Consider the following 26800-nt stretch of genomic DNA (forward strand, 5'->3'; position numbering starts at 1 on the left):
ACGGTGTGATCTTGTGAGCAATCAGAGGCAATGTAAGTACAATTCTATGTATTATATATTTCTGTATATGTAATGTGAGTGTGTAGTGGCCATCGGATGTGTGTGTACTAAATGTATTGTTTTGCTTGTACACAGATGTCAGATAGTGAGGGATCAAGCAGCAGCAGCGTGTCTGCAGTCTTCTCATCGCAATCGGTAGGCTTTCGATTTAAAAAGCCACAATAAATGTTGTGTGCCACTCTAGTGTATTGAGGTAATCATGTGTAATCATGTTTTTATTGCAAATAGGAATCTTCTGATCCTGAACCTGCCAGGCCACCCCCCAAAAAAGTTGCAAAAGTGTCCAAGAAGGTACATGCCACACATTTTGTGTCTTTTTACACATAACTGACTTGATACAAAAATTGTAATTTTTTTTTTTTACTACACCGTAGGTTGTTGTTGTTGAAAAAGGAAAAAAAACAAATCAGCCTCACCGCCTGTCTTCACCTCACCTAGAAGCGGTAAAAATCACTCCAAATGTTCTTTTGTGAACAAAAAAAAATACTAATTTGGTTCCTTTTTTTTTTAATTAAAAAATGAAACATACAAAACAAACATAACACAACAAACGTTTAAAACCCTGGTTAAAAAACTACATACATATCATAACATAAACCAAACAGTACAAGGACAACCAACAAAAATAAATGATTAAACATTGCAATATAATTTATAAAAAGTTAACAGTGGTAAAAATGAAAAAAAATTAGGATAACGGTCCTTCATAATAATGTAGTTTTGGTGATGAGATAAAGGTATGCAACCAAAAATGAATGTATACATTTTAATATAACGTTTTGTGTTTACATAGTCCAAGCAGCCCGCCAAAAAAAGAAGGAACATTACGGTTGACGAAGAGCCCTTGGACATTGAAAATGAGACACTAATAACACTAGTGGAAGAGAATCTGTCCAAATGGGATCAAAGTGACAGCTCCCACCACGATATTACTAAAAACCGGAAGTTGTGGGAGAAAATAATATGAAAAGAATGTCCAGCTTCACCGAATCCGTAAAAAAGAGTTTTCTTTATTCACATACTATTGAGCATAGAGGATACAGACTTCAGCACAAGCCATATGGGTAAGAATCTCAACGCGTTTCTGGAGACTAAGCTCCCTTAATCATGACATTCCAAAAGACCCATGTGTCCCACTTAAATAACCCTGAACCGGAAAACACACCGGTGGGGTAAATGATTAGCATAACTAATTTGAAAAGAAAGTGGGCGTAAGATAAACAGACATAAAGAGTTCATAGCATGGCAATCCATCTGAACAATATACATATATAACAAAGCAAAAATATTACCAATAATAATACAGATTAAAAAAAATTCATACAATGAAATTTATATAAAAAATACATAGATAAAAATTATTATAAAGAATTGAACAATTACGGCTATAGTTATGAATAACCAAATACTTTGAACATCGAACATGACAATAACAAGTATAAGTTGCAAAAAAAGGGAAAATCCAGTACCAAAAAACAAAATATTCATGAATAATTGCAATCGCAGGCAAAAGACGCAACAAATGTGCATATGGCACTAGAATGACAATTGTTGTTATTTATTTTTACATATGCCAAGTTTATTAGTGACTCAGGACGAGCGGTGGATACCGCGTCCGGACAACACATCTCTGGTGCCATATATGGCTTTTATACAGAGCTGAACCTGATGCTAAATGGGGTTAATCTCCTAAAATCTATTTACAAGTAATCTCTCTAAGAGAGGTACATTGATGAAGGTCTATGACCGAAACGTCTATTGTATGTACTCTCCTGAATTAAATTCTCACTTGCATCTCATCACGTGTGTGCCAAGTCTATCTATAACATTATATGGTTTGGGCACCTACTTGTGCACCACTATCAATAGTAGTGCCTACGGCTATCTTTCACATTCCACATAACGTCTTGCCTGGCTCAAATGAAAATTAAACATGCGTCTTGTGGAGTTTAGACTACGGCTTGAGTACGGCTTTAGGAGATTGCGTCCGAGTTGGAACGCCTCATCCCCAACTAAAATATAAGGCAAACTTGGGCCTTCGGTCCCCGGAAGAGGTCGTGCTGAGGGTATGTTGAAGTTGTTGCTGTACAAACATTTCCCCATGTTGGACTCTTTGAAGACTCTTGAATCGTTCGTCCGTCCATATGCACCAATATCCACAGCAACAAAACGGTATCTACCATCCGCAATAGCCATCAATACAATGGAAAAGTATTTCTTATAGTTATAGTAGAGGGATCCACTATGCACTGGTTTCTGAATCCGAATGTGCTTGCCATCCACGGCACCAATACAATTGGGGAAATTAGCCACATCCTCAAAATGTTTGGAAATCGATAGCCACATTTCTGTTGTCGGGGTTAGCACAAGTGGTTGTAAGTTGTTCCAAATGGCATCACAAGTTTCACAAACTAGTTGGCAAACGGTTGATTTCCCCAGTCAAAATTGAAAATGCAGTGACGCAAAAGATTCTCCGGTAGCCAGATATCTGTCGGAAATAAAAAAAAAAAAAAATTAGCACTATGGACATATTGATAAGATTTTAAAGGACAACTAAAATAAAGGCAAGTTAAAATGGAATCGGACAATTGCAAAAGTGTACATAATTATATGAGATATGCTCCACGATAAATTACATCCTGTCTTTTTCAATAGAACAATGTTAAAAAAGCATAATTACCTCAGAGTCACCACTAAACGTTGCTCCGCACAAATACTATCACGGAAAGTGAGAGCAGAACATCAAAGGTCTCAATGGACATCTGAAGATAACGTTGAAATTTAAAGGGATGATCCCAAAGCTGAACATACAGGGTGTGAAAGACACCATATGTATTCCGTAAAAAAATTCACTTCATGGATCCAATATCTCCTTTGGGAAATACGCCTTCTCCGCCGAAGTTGCAACTGCATCAAGCGAAATCTAACAAGCTCAGACACAAACATCTTGCTAGCAGAAGTTCACTCAATGCTTGCAAAATGGAGAATGTTTTCCATACACACCCAACGCTGAGAAAAGAGCAAAAAAAAAAGAGAACAACATTATTGACAGTGCCTGAACGCAAACGGATGCTTCACGAACGGACATCAAAATGACATAAACGCAGTCACGTGCGTTAACGCATGCGTTAACGTGAAGCCAAATTTTCACCAAATTTGGCTCATTTCTGGACATGCGTTTAACGGATCCGTTAATCGGATTGTACAAAACGCAGTGTGAACCTAGCCTTAGTGGTTCCTACTCACCTGGGTAGTCATATGTAGGAATCTCCTCTTTACACTGCTCATCACCACTCACATATGTCTCTGTAGTATTAATATGGGTCAGATCGTCACCCTGAAACAAATATTATAAATCACAGACAGATGACGAAGTCACATCCATGATCAGCTCTAATCCTGCCATCTCCAACATTCTCATTACACAAGTATAAAACACATAATACTGGTGGATAAAACAAGACTGAGCACAAGACCTTCACAGCCGTCTACACATCATAGAAGAGATCTCATGACACCTTCTCTCCATCTACCTAATGATCCTGAGGAACATTTTGATCTTCTTGTTTACAATCCTGTCTCCGAGTAGTTATGACTGCTCCGAGATTTAGTTTTCTTTGCCACAGCTGGATGATTTGCAGCTACTAGACAGCTTGATTACATGTGGAGATTCCCTAGCAATTAGGCAACCCACACGTACTCAGGCTGGCTAGCAGCCGTAAATCATCCAGCTGCGGCAAGGAAAACTAAATCTCCGAGCAGTCATAAATACTCGGAGACCACCTGAGCAACGAGTATACTCGCTCATCACTATTCTCAACACATTCCACTATGTAATGAATAAAGATTTACAACTGGAATATTTCATTCAGTGATATCTAGGATGTGGGATTTTAGTGTTCCCTTAATTTTTTTGAGCAGTGTCTATCTATCAATCTATCTATCTATCTATCTATATTACCATTATACCAACAGTTGTCTCCTTCTCACCCATCGTCTTACTTATGGTTTTGTAGCCCATTCCAGCAAAATGCAAATAAATTTATATAATTTATACAATGTGATTTTCTGGATTTTATTTTTGATATTCTAATCTCTCAATGTTAAAATGACCCTTAAAATTATAGACTGTTCATGTCTTTGTCAGTGGGCAAACTTATAAAATCAGCAAGGGATCAAATAATCATTTCTCCCATTGTATATAAAGCAGATAATCTGTGTGCGGTAGCCTGTGGAATACAAAACCACATTTTTCACCTGGTTTGAGTCAAATTTTGCAAGGCCCGTCTTTATCACCAGACTAAAAATACTGCGAACATTAAGGCTGTGTGCCCACGATTTTTCGCTATAAAAACACGATAAAACCGCGAAAAAAAACGCATACATTAAGCATCCTATTAAAAGAATTCAATGCGCATTTTGTATGCACTTGCTGCATTTTTTTTCCAGAGCGGAAACGCATTCTGGAAAAAACGCAGCATGTTCATTAATTTGCGGAATCGCGGGGATTCCGCACACATAGGAATGCATTGGTCCGCTTACTTCCCGCATGGGGCTATGCCCACCATGCGGGAAGTAAGTGGATCATGTGCGGTTGGTACCCAGGGTGGAGGAGAGGAGACTCCCTCCACGGACTGGGCACCATATCATTGTTAAAATAAAAGAATTAAAATAAAAAATCATGATATACTCACCCTCTGATGGCCCCCGGAGTCCCCCCGCCTCTCAGCGGTGCACGCAGTGTCTTTCATTCCCAGGGATGCTGTGTGCAAAAGGACCTGCGATGACGTCATCCCAGTTCCTTCGCACACAGCATCCCTGGGAACGGAAGCCGCCGCATGCACCGCTGAGATCGGGGGCCGTAGGAAGGTGAGAATAACCATTTTTTTTTATTTTTTTACACTCTTTTACTATTGATGCTGCGTAGGCAGCATCAATAGTAAAAAGTTGGTCACACTTGTCAAACACTATGTTTGACAAGTGTGACCAACCTGTCAATCGCCTTTCCAAGCGATGCTTCAGATTAATTTTGCAAAAAGCTAGTGTTTAGCGGGAATACGCATGCCAATTCCATATGCGATATACCCACGGCAGGAGTTGCGGAATTTCCGTGGAAATTTCCGTGGCAATTCTGCAATGTGACCAAAAGGTCCTAAGAATTCAGAAGGACAGCACCCAAAGAGTCACTCTTAAAGGGACAGCAACCATATAGTCGCTAAGGTGCAGCAACCTGATAAGTCACTCTAAAGTCTGTAATTATAGCAATGGCTGTTGTAAAAGCAGCTGGGGCCTCATTTACTCATAGTAAGATCGTTATGGTTACCTATAGCAACCAGAGTGCAGCTTTCAGCATTAAAGCTGCTGAGGTAAAGTGAAAGCTGAGCTGTGATTGGTTGCTATGGACAACTAGAAAAATAGCAAAGGGACAGATCGCCCCAAAATCTCTTATTCAAATAGCCAATAGCATAGAGAAAACAAAAATATAAAAGATAGTTTTTTTTAAAAAGGTTATAATAAAAGTTACCTCATAAAAACTAGTCCAAGTGCAAAATTCCCAAACACTTGGCCATACATGTCCAAATGGACCAAACATAGAAATCCTGAATACAAATAAACAAGATCCTATTTGGTATATTTGTGACCAGTTCCAATTTCAAACCACATTAAGATTAGATGTCAAAATCATGTGTTTTTCTTAGACTGTGTAAAAAGGATCTTTTTTTGTCATGTACGACATTCAAGTTACACCAGTCACAGTCTCTATGTGGACTAGCTTATTTGGATAGGTCCACATATACCCATAATATTTTGCAAAGCGAATAAGTTGGAAAGATCTCACCCATTAGTAGCTCTGATGCCGATCATTCATTCTTCCCCTCCAAATAATCGCTCTGCAAGCTGGGAGAGATGAGGTCCTCTTGCCCTATTTTGCCCTGTATAGGCTATTGCTGCCCTGACCCCAAATTGCTTCCGCCCTTACAAGGGCAGTCCACAGCTGACCCTTTGAGCAAATAGCCCTAACCATCCCTGTACGTCCCGATGCGTTTCGTCAGTGTATAGACTCTTCAGGGGACCTCACACTACGTTAGAATACATAACTAACTACGAGAAAAAACAGCGGTTTTTCCTCTTTAGTTCACGGGCTTTGAGTGATCATAGCACGCTGCCCGCTCCATTCACTTAAATAGGTCTCATCCTAATTGGTCAGGAAATCCATCATGATGAAACCTCCAATCATAATGACTCACCCATTAATCATTCCGCCACTTCCACACGCCATGAGTGCTCCTCCACTTGTGACAACAAGATGGCCGCTATACTTCCGGTTCACAACCCGTACGCCGCCATACTAGCGTTACGGACTCACCATGGTTACCGTTCTGCCGCTTACACACACGCTCCTCTATGTGTGGCAGAAGCACGGCCATAGTGTTTCTGGTGCACACCCCGGAAACTCTCATAATGGCATCACAGAATCCCCGTGGTTACCATTCCCCGTAAACATATGATTTATATGTCAAATACGGCTACTATATCTTCCGGTTTCAATTCCGGATGTTTGTTCTGGAACGCAACTTGCGCTCCACACAAATATCTATTACGGCCATTAAAAATGACATCACATTGCCGATTCTTTATTTACGGGGACAATTCAAACAGCGGGGAATTATGTTTACATTTAATCTAAATATCTACATCCCTCAGGGCCAAAATAAAGAGGAGTTATACACCACAAAATCCCAGTTGTAAAATGGAAAAGACCTTATTAAGAATGATTCATTGGACTATACTGTTAAATCCGCCAATGGCTGAAAAAATCAAATTCAATCCGAAATAAGGAGGTGTTATACTCCATCAGTATAGTTTTTCATAAATAGGTGTAATTTTTAAAATTGGCTCTGCCAGGTAGTTTTAATTCCCAAATTCCAGTCTTGACAGTCTCATGGCTATAGGGTATTCCAAGCCTGACCTTCACTAAATGAACTCTAGATGAAGGAACTATAATTCAGTTGCTCATTGAGCCCCCTTGGAGCTACTGTATTTAGGTGGAAGATCCATCTGGTTTCATTTTGCCACCTTTTCAATACCCATAAATTTAATGGAGCCTATATTGCCCCCCTGACAGATGTTGATATGTCGAGCAATGGGGGTCTCTCTTTTGTGAATGATGTCCCCCATATGCTCACCAATTCTTCGTTTAAACTCCCTGATTGTTTTTCCAACATACTCTTTCCCACAGACACATGTCGCCTTGTAGATGACTCCCTTACTACTACAATTAATAAATTCTTTAATTGTGTACTGCTTACCCGTGACATTACTTGTAAATCCAGCACCTGTTTCAATGTGGGAACAAGCCACACAGTGACCACATTTGAAGCACCCTTTTGTGTTGTTTGTTAACCATGTTCCAGCTACAGGGCGCTTAAAATGGCTTTTCACAAATCTATCTTTCAATGAGCGGCCTCTCCTGTATGTAATTAGTGGCCGCTCCGTTAGGTCTTTACCGATATCAGGGTTCATCAATAAGATAGACCAATGTTTGGTTAAAATCTTTCGTACTTCATGTGCTCCGTTATCAAACGTGGTAATCAATCTCATATGTCCCTCATCCTTCATTCTGGGAGCCGGTCTCAACAATTCTGATCTCTTTTTGTGTTTCACTTCCTTGTATGCCCGTTTAAGAACATCCGGAGGGTAGCCTTTCTCCAGAAACTTACTCCGCAGTTCCTGTGCCTGTTTCTCAAATGCTTCTTCAGTAGAGCAGTTCCTCCGGATCCTGAGGTACTGACTCTTGGGTATTCCTCTTTTCAAGTGTGTAGGATGACTGCTTTCCCACCTTAGCAGCGAGTTTGTTGCCGTGGGTTTCTTATATGTGCACGTAGTTAGTGTGCCCTCTTTTTTACTTATCAGGATATCAAGGAAAGGCAGCGACGATGGATCAATCACAGACGTAAAGAGTAGACCCAGATCATTTCTATTAAGGGCATCCACAAACGATGTAAATTTTTCCACTGAATCACCCCAAATTACCAGAATGTCGTCTATATATCTTATCCAACAATCGATACGTCCGATACTTTCCATCTCGCTGCCAAAGACATAGGACTCCTCCCACCAGCCCAGGAACAAATTTGCATACGTGGGGGCATAAGGGCACCCCATCGCAGTGCCCCTGAGCTGGTGGTATATCCTTTGATCAAAAAGGAAAAAGTTTTTTGTTAAACAAAACCTCATCAGTTTTAGCACAAACTCATTATGCAGGCGGAACTGGCAACCTCTAGTACTCAATAAGTGTCTAATTGCTTCTAACCCTTTATCATGGGGTATTGAGCTGTAGAGGGCCTCTACATCTACACTCCCAAGTTGCACCTCAGTATCCACTGTAAGGTCTTCCAGTCTACGAAGAAGATCAGGCGTGTCTTGTACAAAAGATTCTGGACAACTAGAACAGTCTGATTGTGAGGCAGTCACACATTCCCTGCTTTATATATAGATTCACCTATTACATCTATGATCAGTGTGAGATGATTACTAAGGGTCATAATACTAAGAACTGGTCTTTAAAATGCCGCCTAAAAACAACCATCTATTGGGCAAGTTAATCCAAAAGCTAAGAAAGCAAAACAAGCTGAGACAAATGAACAACATGAACACAAGCTTCAAAGGAAACGGATGAGACAGGATGAATCAAGGAAAGCTGAAACATCTGAACAATAGGATGAATGTCGCCAAATTGACGTAGTCAGGCTGATTTGATTTTGGAAGCGTGTCCCTACGACCAAATTCAGTACTGTAGGTCACATCTTAAAGTAATAATAAGCAAAATGGACGTACTATGAGAACATTGCCAAGCAAAAAAGTTTATCTTTAAATCTTCTAGTGTGTGGTGGTCAATGGTAATGTCAGTTTGACACCTTTAACTCTACCTCCCGAACCACATTTTTCATACATGTCGGTAACAATTCATGAGTCTAAGCATTTACCATAAATTATTAAGAGACACAATTCATCTTTCCAGATGACATCCTTTGGTACGACAGCTGGACTCAAGGAAGAAGATTTATGTCGACTTTTAAAGTCAAGGTCTGATGGTTCCTATAGCAAATGAAGACCCAACATTTTTACAAATTTACTGTTTGGGAGACGAACAGATACAAGCTGAGCGACGTTGTGAAGTTATACCTGAGACAAAAAGACATTGTTTTGAATTTGCAAAGATTTTTCCACCAACACAACCAGTTAGTAAACCTTTATAATACAGCCTTATAAAGAATGCCAAGTGCAGAATATCAGGGTGTAATAAGAGCAGACAAGACACCGGTTGGTGGCACAAAAGGAGATTTCATTCCCCCAGTGTTAATGAAGTAGCTATTGTAATGGTTGGACAGGACTTTCTTTTTAAATATTTTTTATTAATTTTTTGAATAAAAACCAGGAATTGGGAATAGGGGAGGGAAAATATAACAGTGAAGAATAGGGAGAGGGAATGGAAAGGGATACAATTAAAGAAAACAAAAAAAAAACTAGAGAACCAAATGTAATACAATAGTTCAACAGTAAAGATTCTTCATCGGTATTTAAATACAAATAAAACAAAACTAAGCAGAGAATATTTAACCTCACTATAACCTGTCAAAAATGTTCAAAAAATTGTGAACCTTAAAGGTTCTCCTGGAGGACACCAAGTAAATGGGTCTCATCTACGAGGGGGTTTCAACACAAAATTAGTGGCAGAGATCCTAAAAAGACATCTCTGGTTTTGAGGACAATAATTATTTTTAATATTAAAAGGCAAATTTTATGGGGGCGTGGCATGGACCTCGAGCGGAGCATTCACGTTTAGTATGAGCTCCTCAGCTTTTGTGCCGAATAAGGCCTAAAAGTCCGGTACCTGACCGTTCAGCACGTCAGGACCGAAGACAGGACGGCTTCGTACTCAGCACACCTGGCTCCTGCGCAACGTGAGTTCTAGTGTGGCCGGCGGAGGAGAGCCGCGGATTGGCGCCGCAACGTACCAGGAAGGAGACGCCATTACAGCTCCCCTCTGCGAAGGTCTGGAGTGGGACAGACCCGCGGCAGAAAAAGGACCGCGGTGACGGCGCCAGAAGTGAGGCAGTGAGGGGGACCGCAGAACAGCGCTGACAGCCCCGGTGAGCCTGGCCGACGGAACGGAGAGGAGAGAGAAGCTCCAGAGGGTGCAGTGAGTTGGTCGGCGTCTGTAGCGCGCTATTCAGAGTGCGACCTAATCACCGGTCCCTATCGTCCCCTCGCGCCCGTCGATTCCATAGTGGGCTCACTAGGTGCAGGGAGAGACAGAGTGCGGTAGTGATCTGACATTGGCCTGGTCCCACCTGAGACTCCTCTCCTGATCCACCCTGGGATTTCTTTTTGGCGCGAAACGCCGCCATTACATAGAGGGACTGGACTAACACAATAGGCAGCGCCGGGCACACAGAACACCCGAACATCCACAGGAGCCATTCCTTAGAGTGGAATAATATTGAAGACATTGTAAACTCGGGCGTAACTCTATACAAGTTACACTGCCTGGCTCAACAGGTTCATAAGCTACCTCCCTAAATAGAGGGGAAATCTTTATGGGGGAGAGGTCTCTGCTGATCAGGGAGTGAGCTGCGAGATGTAGCTTCCTAGGTCTCACTTATTTCCCCCGCGGCCAAAGCTAATATCTGACAATTGCTAATACTCATGGGCAAATCCAAAAAGCAAATAGAATCACCTCCAGACCCTATAGTCTCCACAGTAGACATGGGTCATTTTATAACTACAAACAAACATAGAAGTACCAGATCCCATTCCTCTATTAAAATTACGGGTGACCGTTGTTCTTCACAAGACTCATTAGCCTCACATGGCTCTCCTGAAAGAGCAATGGAAGAAGGAGATGATAGTGGCGAAACACCCGATGACCTGAATATACATGATCTTACCAGATTTATTAAACCTCTCCCTACTAAAACGGATCTGGAGAAATTTGCTTTCAGAATAGAAAATTCATACAAAAAGGAACTCCTTGCTTTAAAATCAGAATTTACCACTAGAGTGGAGGATGTAGAAAAATCTCAAGAACTCATACTGCAAGAAATACAATCCCACAGAGAGGTTATAACTAGTCACACTTTATGGATGGAGGAACTGACTACTGGAATAGAGGATCTTGAAAATCGTAACAGACGTAATAACATCAGGATCCGAGGTCTCCCTGAGTCCATAGGCCCATCTGAGCTAGACCCTGTGGTACAGAAAATATTTTTGGAGCTATTAAATGATGAGGGATCAGGCTCCATGGAATTTGATCGGATCCACAGATCCCTAGGGTCAAAGCCACAATCGGGCTCGCGACCCAGAGATGTAATTTGTAGAGTCCATTATTATAAAACCAAAGAATCCGTCATGCAGGCTGCTAGACAGAAAGGTACAATACACTATGGTGAAACGCAGATTCTTATACTTTCAGACCTATCCAGGCGAACCCTACAATTGAGAAGAGCTCTGAGACCATTACTATCACTCCCCAGGGAAGAGACATTCCATACAAATGGGGCTTTCCATTTCAGCTGATAGCTTTTAAAGGAGGAAAAACAGCCGTATTCCGTAACCTGGGCGACCTAGCCAATTTCCTGGGCACTTTTGAACTACCAATGGTTGATCTACCCGACTGGCCTAGTTCTCCTAGGCTACCAGATATATCGCCTAGATGGCTGAAAGTCCAGCGCTCTAAACAACGCAAGAATCAGGACCCCTCTCCTGACAAAACAAGAAGAGACTTACTCTCTTCTCTGGTTTACTCTTAATGTGAATTTCATGATTTACATATAGCCTCCTAACCGGTCATATCTTTAGGTTTACCATTTGACCATGATTCTCTACATTTATATATAGAAGTAGTTTTATTCGAACTTGGATTGTACTTTTCTTATTATCGTTTAAAGGTGCACTAAATGCCCCTTCAATCTAATTTTTCTTTTTGAAGTTCAAATTAAACAGTTAGACTTTACACTCAACTTTAACTGTGTTTAGAAGTCAGTCAGTGTGTATTCTCGTACTATGTTATATGATAATTGATGTGTTTAATAGGCTGCGGGGGGGATGAAGAGACCGGACCTTGTTCTCGGCCCTTCCTCACCCTACCTGATACGGGCGTTGTCTCGTTGACACGTCGACGTATCGTGATTTCCTTCTCCAGGTGTTTACTCACCATGTCCTTACCTTCTTTTTCTGTCTTCTTTTCCCTACACCTTCTTTTGTTCTCCTTCTCAACTATCTCCTTTCAATCCCGTAACCCATCCCCTGTCCAAAAGCCATATATGGATCTACCTCGGACCTGGTGCCCCATCATGTTTACCCACCCACTCAAGCAACACTTTGACTATGGCTAAGGTTAACTTTTGCTCCTTTAATACAAAGGGACTGAACATACCCGAAAAAAGGAGACAGGTGCTATATACTGGCTATAAGCAACGTGTCTCAGTCTTGATTTTGCAGGAGACTCATTTTAAATCGGGAGCGACCCCCAATTGCATATCATATTATTACCCTAAATGGTTCCACAGCACGAACCCCCATTCGAAGTCCAAGGGGGTGTCTATAGGATTCCACAAGTCCTTCCAGCCTGTTGTCCTAGATTCAATAATTGACCCAGAGGGGAGATTTGTCTTTTTGAAACTGGCATGGAGAGCGCGTGAACTTATCTTGGCAAATGTCTACTTCCCTAACCAGGGTCAACGGAAATTTGGCTTCACGTGCAAAAAACTCCTTGAAAAATTTGCAGGTGACTCGCCGATAATCCTGTGAGGCGACTTCAACCTTCCAATGGATCCCCGGGTAGATGTATCAACGGGTAAGTCCTCCTACCCACTGTCCTCTATCAAAAAAGTGAGGAAGCAACTATATGACATGCGGTTGGTAGATGTGTGGAGGGCACTACACCCCAACATAAAAGATTATAGTTTTTACTCACCTATACATGCCACTTATAGTAGAATTGACTATTTCTTCGTTTCTCACTCTATACTGAGCTCTGGGGTGGAGGCGGATGTGGGGTCGATTTTGTGGTCCGACCATGCACCCGTTTATTTCTCAATCCAACTGAACCCCCTCACAAAACCTAACTTCTCATGGCGATTAAATGAGAACTTATTACAGGATCCGGCATGTGTCCGGGAGATAAAACGATCTATTGAGCGTTTTGTGGCGGACCATGCGGTGGATCCCGCGTCCCCTTCGATTAAATGAGACCCTAAAATGTGTGCTAAGAGGCATATTCATGTCTCATGGTGCCCGTCTTAAGAGGGAACGCATAGCCGAAATTACAGACCTCTCTGGCCAAATCTTCAAACTTGAAACACAACACAAACAGGACCTCTCTCCGCTCACTCTGTCGAGTTTATCTACAGCCAGACAAAAATTGCTCTCTATTCTACATCAGAAATCTCGGTGTGTGAGAGAAAATAAAAAGCCGCTTTTACCGCCTAAGCAACAGGAGTGGCAGGTTTTTGGCAAGAGCCCTACAACCACGAGGCCCACATACATATATCCCATATATCAAAAATGCCAGGGGTGGGAAAGTTTATAGCGTGGACATACTCACCAGCTTCCATGAATACTATAATTCCCTATACATTATAGGGTGCCACTCTGTGGACCTTCCTTCTCATGCTCTCCGAGATAAGATCAAATCCTACATTCAGTTAAACAAGATGCCCTCTATCTCGGAGGAGTTCCTGACAGATCTGGAGTGGGATTTCTCATTAGAGGAAATATCTTCAGTAATTAAGGATCTGAAGCTGGGAAATAGTCCTGGACCAGATGTCTATACAGCTAGCTTTTATAAACAGTTCTCGGATCTGTTATGTTCTCCACTCCTAGATACTTGTAATTTTGTGGCCTCGGGAGGGTCTTTTCCTTCTCAAGCTTTAGTTGCCCATATATCAGTTATACCAAAGCCCAAAAAAGACCCTACACTATGTAGCAGCTATCGCCCCATCTCACTCATCAACATAGATGTCAAAATACACGCCAAAATGATTGCTAAAAGATTGAACTGCTTATTACCTCATCTGGTTAACCAGGACCAGGTGGAGTTTGTTCCTGGAAGAGAGGCGAGGGACAATACTATATGATCTATTTCTCTGATAGATGAGGCAAGGAAAAGTAAAGTCCCTCTTTGTATTTTTTCAATCGATGCCGAAAAGGCATTTGACAGGGTGGGGTGGGATTTTGTGTATCAAACATTAGTGGGAATCGGTCTGAAGGAGAAAATATTGAGAAGCATCATGGCTCTCTACGAACACCCCTCTGCACGGATCAGAGTAAATGGACTCCTTTCGGATCCTTTAAATATAAAAAATGGCACGAGGCAGGGATGCCCCCTCTCCCCCCTATTATACATACTTACTATGGAACACTTAGCCATTGCAATTCGTAACAACCCGTCCATAAAGGGGTTTAGGATTCAATCAGAAGAACACAAATTAGCCCTATTTGCAGATGATGTTCTCATATATGTTACTTCCCCTGTCATCAGTATTCCCAACATCTTATCAGAATTACAGAAATTTGGCTCCCTGAGCAATTTTAAAATAAATTCCCATAAATCAGAGATGCTGAACGTTTCTCTTTCCGCCCTCTCTGGCCTCACAGTTGCGCTCCTCCTTTCCGTTCAGATGGCAGACAGATTCACTTAGATATCTGGGCATTGCATTGACCTCGAAGACATCTCAATTGTACGAGGCTAATTATAAAGTGGCCTTGCGTGGAGTTGAGATAGATCTGGAGAGATGGAACAAACTACATTTGTCCTGGCTTGGTAGGATTAATGCCATCAAGATGGATTTACTTCCACGTCTCCTCTATTTCTTCCAAACCATTCCAATGACTCTTCCACCTTCCTTCTTCTCCAGACTCAAGGCTACAATCACGAGATTTGTATGGTCTGGCAGGTGACCACGTCTCTCATACCAACTATTAAGTAGATCTGGACGGGAGGGGGGACTGAACCTCCCAAATTTTCAATTTTATAATTATGCATCATTGGGGACATGTGTACTAGACCTATTCTACCATAAGCATAACAAAAAATGGGTAAGCTTAGAATTCAATCTTTCATTGACCAACCCCATAGCTAACATATGGCAGAGGGGAGGCTCACGGAGACAGGGAGATGACCTTCCTTTTTTCACGAGAAACTTAAACCTTTTTCTTAAGAATAGTAACTAAAAGCTTTGTATCTCAACTATACCTGGCCCCTTAACTCCGATCATCGATAATCCTGATTTCCCCGCAGGTCTAGGCAAAATGACCCTCTTACACAAACACAAAGACGACCATCCTGTAATTTATGACTATATCACTCAATCTTCAATAAAGCCTCTAGGGTCCCTCTTCACTGGTTCGGATCCCCCTCCTGATGCTTGGTTCATATATGAACAAATTAAAAGCTATATTCACAAAATATCTAGGCAGACTGATGTTTTCAGATCACTCACTCCCTTCGAGTCGACTTGTATGGGTGAGAATCCTACGCCGCATATAATATCATTCTTATACAAAATGTTTCAAGACGCCCTGGCTACTAGATCTGGCACCCCCATATTTTTCTCGAGATGGGAAAATGATTTGAATAGACCGCTGACACCAGAAGATAGAAACAAGAGTCTCCTATACACATTTAGATCCTCATTGTCTGCAGACTATCAGGAGAGAGGTTACAGATTACTAACTCGATGGTATAGGTGCCCAGATAGTATACACAACATGTTTCCCACCACTCCGGATTTGTGTTGGAGGTGTTGGTCGGACAAGGGGACATATTCGCATATTTGGTGGTCTTGCCCACGCATTCATGATTTCTGGGGAGCAGTCTTCGACCTCTATAACAAGCTAGCATTTGACAAGATACAGCCTCCAATGGAATTGGCCTTATTATCTATTTGTGATCTCTCCATTGCCTGGTTCAAAAGAGGCCTTCTTAGGGTACCGTCACACAGTACCATTTTGATCGCTACGACGGTACGATTCGTGACGTTCTAGCGATATCGTTACGATATCGCAGTGTCTGACACGCAGCAGCGATCAGGGATCCTGCTGAGAATCGTACGTCGTAGCAGATCGTATGGAACTTTCTTTCGTCGCTTGATCACCCGCTGACATCGCTGGATCGTTGTGTGTGACAGCGATCCAGCAATGTGTTCGCTTGTAACCAGGGTAAACATCGGGTAACTAAGCGCAGGGCCGCGCTTAGTAACCCGATGTTTACCGTGGTTACCAGCATAAACGTAAAAAAAACAAACAGTACATACTTACATTCCGGTGTCTGTCCCCGGCGTCTCAGCTTCTCTGCACTGTGTGAGCGTCTGCCAGCCGGAAAGCGAGCACAGCGGTGACGTCTGACGTCACCGCTGTGCTTTCCGGCTATGGCGCTTACACAGTGGAGAGAAGCAGAACGCCGGGGACAGACACCGGAATGTAAGTATGTACTGTTTGTTTTTTTTACGTTTACGCTGGTAACCAGGGTAAACATCGGGTTACTAAGCGCGGCCCTGCGCTTAGTTACCCGATGTTTACCCTGGTTACCGGGGACTTCGGCATCGCTCCAGCGCCGTGATTGCAACGTGTGACCGCAGTCTACGACGCTGGAGCGATAATCATACGATCGCTGCGACGTCACGGATCGTGCCGTCGTAGCGATTAAAATGGTACTGTGTGACGGTACCCTTAGGCACTTCCTCACAGCAGCACGCAACCTTATACCCCGATATTGGAAACAAACAAGGTCCCCCTCGCGCTCTGAGTTGATTTCAGAGTTGAACCACATTTTCAGGATGGAGCAGCTGGTGGGACAGGATACTGGAACCTTGGATAAAGTCCTGAAAGATTGGTCTCCTTGGGTTATGTTCCGAGAAACTACAGACCTGACGACCTGGATAGATAACTTATCTTATCTTTGATGTACGGAGATGAATATTCGTAATTTTGCCAATGGGTCATTGTGTCTCAATAGTAAACAAACTAGAATTGTGAATAGGGTGGATGGGAAGCCAGGATCCGAGTATTCCTCCCCCTCCTCTTTTCCCCTGACCCTCCTTCCCCTCCCTCCTTCTTCTCATTTCTCTCCTTTTTCTTCTTCTCTTTGTATTTTTCTTCTCCTTTCATCTTATAAATCTTCGGTGTAATCCTGATGGATTGCCCTCCTAATTAATAAACAATATATTCCTAAGATTGCGTTACAGGTATTGAGTACTAACCCTAAATCGCTCTTTGATGTGTTAGAGGAGGGATGTCTCCCTCAAACATAAATGATACCGAAGATTGCTGTTACTGAGATTTGCTTTATATCCAAATATGCTTTATTATTTAAATGTTACATTGAAAGCAATATATTTCTGTTTTTCTATGTATAGATGATTCTATATGTATTGACTGAATGTTTCTTGATAATTGTTTAATAAAATGATTTACACAAAAAAAAGGCAAATTTTATATTTAGATTTGGAAAAAGGGACCCTTTTTAGTCTTTGTCCTTGAGGGCCATCTCCTCAAGGAGGAAGTTAATAAATCTAGAACCCTCCTGGGGATAGCTAATTAGATAGTTTTTACTATTATACCAAACTATTAATTTAGTAGGAAACCCCCACCTATATGGGATGTGTAATTCTCTCAGTTTAGATGTTGTTTCTCCATAACTTCTTCTTAGGTCCATTGTGGCCTTTGAGAAATCTGAAAATAATTTAATGTTATTAAATGGCTCTGGGAAGGACCCTCTTTCTCTGATGGTTTTAAGGATCTTTTTTTTCGTCTCAAAAAAATGTATCCTGAGGATGACATCTCTAGGTTTATCCTTGGGAATCTCCTGGGGACGAGGGAGACGATGTATGCGATCTATGCTCAACTCTAAATCAGTAAGGTTTGGGATCAGTTGTTTAACCCCTTAAGCCCCGAGGGTGGTTTGCACGTTAATGACCGGGCCAATTTTTACAATTCTGACCACTGTCCCTTTATGAGGCTATAACTCTGGAACGCTTTGACGGATCTTGGCGATTCTGACATTGTTTTCTCGTGACATATTGTACTTCATGTTAGTGGTAAAATTTATTCGATATAACTTGCGTTTATTTGTTAAAAAAATGGAAATTTGGCGAAAATTTTGAAAATTTCGCAATTTTCCAACTTTGAATTTTTATGCCCTTAAATCACAGACATATGTCACACAAAATACTTAATAAGTAACATTTCCCACATGTCTACTTTACATCAGTACAATTTTGGAACCAAAATTTTTTTTTGTGACGGAGTTATAAGGGTTAAAAGTTGACCAGCAATTTCTCATTTTTACAACACCATTTTTTTTTTAGGGACCACATCTCATTTGAAGTCATTTTGAGGGGTCTATATGATAGAAAATACCCAAGTGTGACACCATTCTAAAAACTGCACCCCTCAAGGTGCTCAAAACCACATTCAAGAAGTTTATTAACCCTTCAGGTGTTTCACAGGAATTTTTGGAATGTTTAAATAAAAATGAACATTTAACTTTTTTTCACACAAAATTTATTTCAGCTCCAATTTGTTTTATTTTACCAAGGGTAACAGGAGAAAATGGACCCCCAAAGTTGTTGTACAATTTGTCCTGAGTACGCTGATACCCCATATGTGGGTGTAAACCATTGTTTGGGCGCATGGCAGAGCTTGGAAGGGAAGGAGCGCCATTTGACTTTTCAATGCAAAATTGACTGGAATTGAGATGGGACGCCATGTTGCGTTTGGAGAGCCCCTGATGTGCCTAAACATTGAAACTCCCTACAAATGACACCATTTTGGAAAGTAGACCCCCTAAGGAACTTATCTAGATGTGTGGTGAGCACTTTGACCCACCAAGTGCTTCACAGAAGTTTATAATGCAGAGCCGTAAAAATAAAAAATCATATTTTTTCACAAAAATGATCTTTTCGCCCCCAATTTTTTATTTTCCCAAGGGTAAGAGAAGAAATTGGACCCCAAAAAATGTTGTGCAATTTGTCCTGAGTACGCTGATACCCCATATGTGGGTGTAAACCATTGTTTGGGCGCATGGCAGAGCTTGGAAGGGAAGGAGCGCCATTTGACTTTTCAATGCAAAATTGACTGGAATTGAGATGGGATGCCATGTTGTGTTTGGAGAGCCCCTGATGTGCCTAAACATTGAAACCCCCCACAAGTGACACCATTTTGGAAAGTAGACCCCCTAAGGAACTTTTCTAGATGTGTTTTGAGAGCTTTGAACCCCCAAGTGTTTCACTACAGATTATAACGCAGAGCCGTGAAAATATATATATTTTTTTTTCTCAAAAATGATTTTTTAGCCCCCAGCTTTGTATTTTTACAAGGGTAACAGAATAAATTGGACCCCAAAATTTGTTTTCCAATTTGTCCTGAGTACGCTGATACCCCATATGTGGGGGGGAACCACTGTTTGGGCGCATGACAGAGCTCGAAAGGGAAGGAGCGCCATTTGGAATGCAGACTTAAATGGATTGGTCAGCAGCCGTCACGTTGCATTTACAGAGCCCCTGATGTACCCAAACAGTACAAACCCCCCACAAGTGACCCCATATTGGAAACTAGACTTCCCAAGGAACTTATCTAGATGTGTTTTGAGAACTTTGAACCCCTAAGTGTTTCACTAAAGTGTATAGCGCAAAGCCGTGAAAATAAAAATTCTTTTTTTTTTTTTCACAAAAATGATTTTTTAGCCCCCAGTTTTGTATTTTCACAAGGGTATCAGGATAAATTAGACCCCAAAAGTTGTTGTCCAATTTGTCCTGAGTACGCTGATACCCCATATGTGGGGGGGGAACCACTGTTTGGGCGCATGACAGAGCTCGGAAGGGACTGAAATACGTGGCACTGAAATACGTGGCACTGAAATACGTGGCACTGAAATACGTGGCACTGAAATACGTGGCACTGAACTACGTGATACGTGGCACTGAAATACGTGGCACTGAAATACGTGGCACTGAAATACGTGGCACTGAAATACGTGGCACTGAAATACGTGATACGTGGCACTGAAATACGTGGCACTGAAATACGTGGCACTGAAATACGTGGCACTGAAACACGTGGCACTGATACACGTGGCACTGAAATACGTGATACTGAAATACGTGATACGTGGCACTGAAATATGTGGCACTGAAATACGTGGCACTGAAATACGTGGCACTAAAATATGTGGCACTGAAATATGTGATACGTGGCACTGAAATACGTGACACTTAAATACGTGGTACTGAAACACGTGGCACTGAAACACGTGGCACTGAAACACGTGGCACTGAAACACGTGATACGTGGCACTGAAATACGTGGCACTGAAATACGTGGCACTGAAATACGTGGCACTATGACTGTCAGAAAATGTTCATTAAACGGTTAGGGGTGAGGTTAGGGGTAGAGTTAGGGTTAGGGTTTGGATCCCTTTATCACCTTGATGGTGGTGGGTGGCTTTTCAGTGTGTTTTCTGTTTTTTTTCGATAAAAACGCATGCGTTTTTAACGCAAACGCATGTGCTTAAAAACGCAAGAAAATACTGCAGGCTGTATTTCTGAAAATGAACACATGCAGAAAAAAAACGCATGCGTTTGAAAACACGACCAAACGCGTACAAAAAAACGCATGCGTTTTCAATGTTAAATATAGGGAAAAAACGCATGTGTTTTTTTGTGCAAAAAACGCTGCAGACAAAAACACAAGTGTGAAACCAGCGACGCTTTTTATAGCAAAAAAGTTTTTGCGTCTCCACATTTTGAGACCTATAATTTTTCCACATTTTGCTCCACAGAGTCATGTGAGGTCTTGTTTTTTGCGGGACGAGTAGACGTTTTTATTGGTAACATTTTCGGACACGTGACCGTTTTTGATCACTTTTTATTCCGATTTTTGTGAGGCAGAATGACCAAAAACCTGCTATTCATGAATTTCTTTTGGGAGAGGCGTTTATACCGTTCCGCGTTTGGTAAAATTGATAAAGCAGTTTTATTCGACGGGTCAGTACAATTACAGCGATACCTCATTTATATCATTTTTTTATGTTTTGGCGCTTTTATACGATAAAAACTATTTTATAGAAAAAATAATTATTTTGGTATCGCTTTATTCTCAGGACTATAACTTTTTTATTTTTTTGCTGATGATGCTATATGGCGGCTCGTTTTTTGCGGGACAAGATGACGTTTTCAGCGGTACCATGATTATTTATATCAGTCTTTTTGATCGTGTGTTATTCCTCTTTTTGTTCGGCGGTATGGTAATAAAGCGTTGTTTTTTGCCTCGTTTTTTTTTTTTTTCTCTTACGGTGTTTACTGAAGGGGTTAACTAGTGGGGCAGTTTTATAGGTTGGGTCGTTACGGACGCGGCGATACTAAATATGTGTACTTTTATTGTTTTGTTTTTTTTATTTAGATAAAGAAATGTATTTATGGGAATAATATATATATATTTTTTTTATTATTTATTTAGGATTTTTTTTTTTTTTTTTTTACACATGTGGAAAATTTTTTTTTTACTTTTTTACTTTGTCCCAGGGGGGGACATCACAGATCGATGATCTGATAGTGTGCACTGCACTTTATCAGATCACCGATCTCACTTACATCGGTGCAGGCTTACCAGCGTCTGCTCTGAGCAGGCGCTCGGTAAGCCACCTTTCTCCCTGCAGGACCCGGATGCCGCGGCCATCTTGGATCCGGGACCTGCAGGGAGGAAGAAGGTAGGAGACCCTCAGAGCAACGTGATCACATCGCGTTGCTCCGGGGGTCTCAAGGAAGCCCGCAGGGAGCCCCCTCCCTGCGCGATGCTTCCTTATACCGCCGGTACACTGCGATCATGTTTGATCGCGGTGTGCCGGGGGTTAATGTGCCGGGGGCGGTCCGTGACCGCTCCTGGCACATAGTGCCGGATGTCAGCTGCGATAGGCAGCTGACACCCGGCCGCGGTCGCCCGCGCTCCCCCCGTGAGCGCGGCCGATCGCGTATGACATACTATCCCGTCACCGGGAATTAAGTCCCAGGTCACCTTGACGGGATAGTACGTCATACGGGATTAAGGGGTTAAACAAATTTTTAGAGTATCCCAAAAGATCTTTCTGGAGAACACTTTCAGGTACACCTCTCAATTTATTTATTTATTTCTTCTATTCTGATCCTCAAGATCAGTTAGTTTATTCTTGAGGGATAAAATTTCGGATTGGAGAGAAGCATTCTGTTTAGAAAGAGAAGAGGTGTCTTTTTCTATAAGAGTAATTCGTTTTTCGTTTTTTTCGAATCTTAGGTTAAAGCTGGTACAAGTTTCTTGGAGGGTTTTGTTTTGTATCTCAAATCCTATCCTCATGGATTCACTAAAAGACTTAAAAAGAGTGGCAAGAAAACCCTCAGTAGCTTGTCTGTTGGAATTAATGTAATCATCTAAATTAATAGCTGGAGGCGAAATCTTTATTGGTAAAGGAGGTTCTGTATGATCTTTCTTGAACCTCTGTCTATCAGGGCTGCCGTTGGGTGAGTGGTCATCCAGAGGAATTATCGAGTCCTCGAGGGAAGGGTCTAATTTGCTTTCCTGACTGACCAAATCCTTTCTTTTAAAGGAACTGGACATATCCATTTCCTCTGTTTTTTGGGCATTCAATATTGGTGGTTTGAACGCCCCTTTATTATTCCCTTTTTGGAGGGGAATGTTAGATTGAGAATTGGAAGGTAAAGATTTCTGTTTACCCCCCTTTTAACAGCATTGCTATGTGAAGGGATGTGGGAAGGTCTTCCAGACATGAAATTTTGTTCCCCCTTCCTGTGGGGAGATCTAGATTTTTCAGGACTATGTTGATTTGAGATATCCCCACTTGAACTTGACTGAGTATTGTTGTAATGTTTAACACTTGCTCTTCTCCCCGACGACTCCATTTTGGATTAGAATACTTCCAAAATGAGTTTAGCCAAAATAAGGTGTATAGAGTATCACGACAATACAGTACAATTAAATATAATATACCTTATAACTTGTAGAGTAACCTAAGGAATAGAAAGAAACAATATATAATCTTAATATGGCAGATGTTAACTTGTATAGATTTACCCAAGGAGATATATACGGTATATATGTCTCTTATCACTAGAATATATTCCAAACAGTAAAGTTCTATTTAGCGAGTTTAGAGAGGAGTGTATTGCAAACCTGTGCACAGGTAATAATCTTATTATCATTGTTGCAGTAGTCACTGAAAATTCTAATGGATTATGTACCGATAATAGTTTCCAGGAGAGAGACCCCACACACACACACACAAAAAAAAAGAGAAAAACAAGAAAAGGGGATAGATGAATATCACCCCCGGATCCAAGTCTCAGATCTTCTTCTGTGGTGTTGCTGAATGTCTTTATATTAATAAAGACACAGTTACACACCTTTTTCCTGAGGAGACCAATAAATCCCAGTAAAAAAATTGATAAGGCAGGTGGTATGAAGATAGGTTTTCCGTAATCTTCCCTCCCTCAGAGGCACAGTCTGCTTGTTAATGAAGCGTCTATGGAGATGAGAAGCAGTCGGAACTTCTTTACAAGCTCTGTCACTGGTATCAATGCACCCGCTTTCCACCTGAGGTAACTTTCAGAAACAGCACTGTGCCCTTATTTAATTTTGCTATTATAATGCGAAATGCTTCGGACCAAGCCTGTGAAATCCGCAAATGAAAGAACCTGCACTCGCCTCCAAATTGTTATATCAATATGTAGATAGAGAGACGCAAAAATCAGAACTATTTTTCCTCAAATGCTGTAACCCTGCTCTTGTGGTCCTGTTAATAGCCAGGTTTTTGAGCTTAAATATTCCTTGTGACCCGTTGTAAATACTAGATAATAGTAGAGAAAATAACTGAGGGTCCAGTATATAAGTTTTTGTTCAGATAAATAAGCAGTAAATATCCTGTCGCCAGCCTTTGTAAAGCCACGGTTTACATCAGCTGAGGCAAATGAATAACATTTCTTGAATTAGGGTATGTGTCCACGTTCAGGATTGCATCAGGATTTGGCCAGGATTTTCCATCAGTATTTATAAGCCAAAACCAGGAGTGGAACAATTAGAGGAAAAGTATAATAGAAACATATGCACCACTTCTGCATTTATCACCCACTCCTGGTTTTGGCTTACAAATACTGATGGAAAATACTGACCAAATCCTGATGCAATCCTGAACGTGGACATATACCCTTAAAGTCTTATACTTGCGTCCAATATGACCAGCCGTATTCAGGAGTGGGTCAAAACACTGGTTAATAATAAAATATCATCCTCTTGTATATTTAGAAGTCGCTGGTTGATGTCTTATTCAGGAGCTCTGAACTCCTGCCTCCTACATTGGCAGAGCTCAAGCCACGCCCCTTACATGGGTTCTTCTAAGCCGAGATATAATTATTCAGTGACGGAGAGAACATGTTCAGCGTATTACAGAAACACATAGATCATATGATGCTCTGCAATATCCTATAATACTGTGGAATGGCCAAGATGGCGATCACTATAATCTAACAGACTGATCCCAGCACTGCGAGGCCGACCAATAAACCAACCAATAAAATATCAGCTATAGACTTCTACACCTACCAAATAATGATCAGACAACAATGGAGGCAACTTTCTCATCGATGTATAGTAGATCTGTATGCCAAGGTGGAGAGCGAGCGTCTTCTGTACATACAGCTGAACCAACAAACACTTACAGGGAGGCCATGCCAAAAGCGTGGTCTGATGGAGGATGGTCCACACTGGGACCTGACATTGCAGGAGACGTCCATCACTCGCTTTCCTCCTCATCTTCTAACCTGCGCCCTATAATAACTACAACCTGTGCACCTTCCAATCCCCGGGCTCTGTGGGACAAATACACAGAATATCCTAGAGGAGATATCCATAGAGAGCACAGGAGAGGTCATCCGGACTTAGCCATAAATGTCACTGCCGACAGATCCACCACAGTCCTCCTGACTCTAGAAGAAAGGAGCCAATGTGTCAGTAGTGACCCTCTAATAGCATCAGGTCACCGGCACCAGCTCCACCAGCCTTTGTGTTATGGGAGAGATATTCTGGGAGAGAAAAGCCAGGATTTGGGAAAGATGAGGGGATTTGTCCCAGTAAATAAGCCTCTTCTGGTTGATGACCACAGATCGGGGTATTTGGCAATTATGGCTCAGATTCCAGGTGGAAATGGGAGACTGTTCTCCTTGATGCCCCAGGAGGTTCCGGTAAAACATTCTTATTAATTTGCTGCTCTCAGAAATTCCCTCCATCAATAACATTGCTCCGGCCGCTGCATTGTCTGGGGTTGTGGCCGCTCTCTTAGATGGAGGCGCACGGCTCAGTCAGCACTAGGATTACCCCTGAATCTAGCGCTCTTGGAATCTCCCGTCTGTATTATCACTAAGGTCTATGAAAGGTCTGGGGGGATCCAATCACTTAATGGGGGGAATTGTTCTACTTTTGTAACGTTACCTGTTCTTAAAGGAGCAGCACCAGCAGAGGAGCTGAATACGTGTCAGCACAGCAGAGTCCTGAGGCCCCTGATCATGTGACCCCTGACTCCTCCCCTCCTGTGACCTCATCACAGGTCCTGTGTGCACAGAGTGGCCATATATGTGGAGTGCGGCTCTGCAGGTGGAGGTAAGTGCTGGAGATTCCTCATTACTGGGCGCGGGGAGGAGGGACATTAACCCTTTCAGCACTGAGGCTCTTTTGAGCTCTCTGTGTGGTGTGAACAGTGATGTAACGCAGAGGCGTAGCTAGGGTTTTGGTTCATGGGGGCAAAACTTCTGAGTGGGCCCTAACCAGGTAACCGTGATTACAACTGGGTGACGCTCCCTAATAGTGGAGGAGAACCTCAGCAGATGACCGCGCTGTTACTTAAAATAATCTCTATATAAAGACCAATATGGATATTACCGCCATAAGGTCAGTGGTAGATACCAGCCCTGCAGAACATATAAGAGATCACAGCACAGTTACAGATGGTGACTTACTGCTGATCTTTCTGATGGAATCATTCACTTTTCCCGTCTTTTCCATCTGGCACAGACCGACATGACAATTTCTCCACCCAGGACTCGTCTGCAGAGAAAACAACAAAGACACATTTCACTTCTCACATTCCAGCCCCATCACCATCTATTCCCAACCTGCACAAACTCCTCATCCTGCCGATACCCCAATACTGAGCCGCTGCTGCCGTATGTGTCCCTATTACTGCACCTGATACCCCAATACTGAGCCGCTGCTGCCGTATGTGTCCCTATTACTGCCCCTGATACCCCAATACCATACCTCCCAACTTTAGGGGAAGGGAAAGAGGGATAAAGTCAGCGTAGCGCGCCGCGGCAAATTTTAGGCCACACCCATTTCACAACTAGCCACGCCCCAACCACACCCATTTAGCACTTCTGATCACAATGTTTCGTTAACAATAATTATGAACAAAAAAATATGGCCACACACGACGCTCCATACTGTACAATGGCCAAGGGCCACATTATGCTCCATACTGTATAATGGCCCCACATGATGCTGCGTACAGTATACTTGCCCCACGTGATGGTCCATACAGTATAATGGCGCCACATGATGCTTTGTACAGTATAATGGCCCCACACGATGCTGGGTATAGTATAATGGCCACACAATGCTGGGTACAGTATAATGGCCC

At 42.0% G+C, this 26800-nt stretch overlaps 1 protein-coding gene and 1 long non-coding RNA gene across 3 annotated transcripts in view; one reads left to right on the forward strand and one right to left on the reverse strand.

Annotated features, from left to right (window-relative positions):
- Window positions 1–555: 555 nt before the first annotated feature.
- Window positions 556–25660, reverse strand: LOC143767717 (uncharacterized). Its single transcript, XR_013213750.1, has 3 exons — window positions 25597–25660; window positions 3307–3397; window positions 556–3069 (listed from the first exon to the last, which is right to left on the reverse strand). It is a non-coding gene; the product is annotated as an uncharacterized LOC143767717 (long non-coding RNA).
- Window positions 25661–25736: 76 nt separating this feature from the next.
- LOC143767656 (uncharacterized) overlaps window positions 25737–26800 on the forward strand; it is a 71645-nt gene continuing 70581 nt past the window's right edge. For both annotated transcript variants that reach the window (XM_077256113.1, XM_077256114.1), the window contains exon 1: window positions 25737–25764. In XM_077256113.1, coding sequence (XP_077112228.1) covers window positions 25738–25764 — 27 coding nt within the window. In that variant the 5' untranslated portion in view covers window position 25737. The remainder of the gene's footprint in view (window positions 25765–26800) is intronic.

This window comes from Ranitomeya variabilis, chromosome 4, assembly GCF_051348905.1.
Source record: "Ranitomeya variabilis isolate aRanVar5 chromosome 4, aRanVar5.hap1, whole genome shotgun sequence".
NCBI lineage: Eukaryota > Metazoa > Chordata > Amphibia > Anura > Dendrobatidae > Ranitomeya > Ranitomeya variabilis.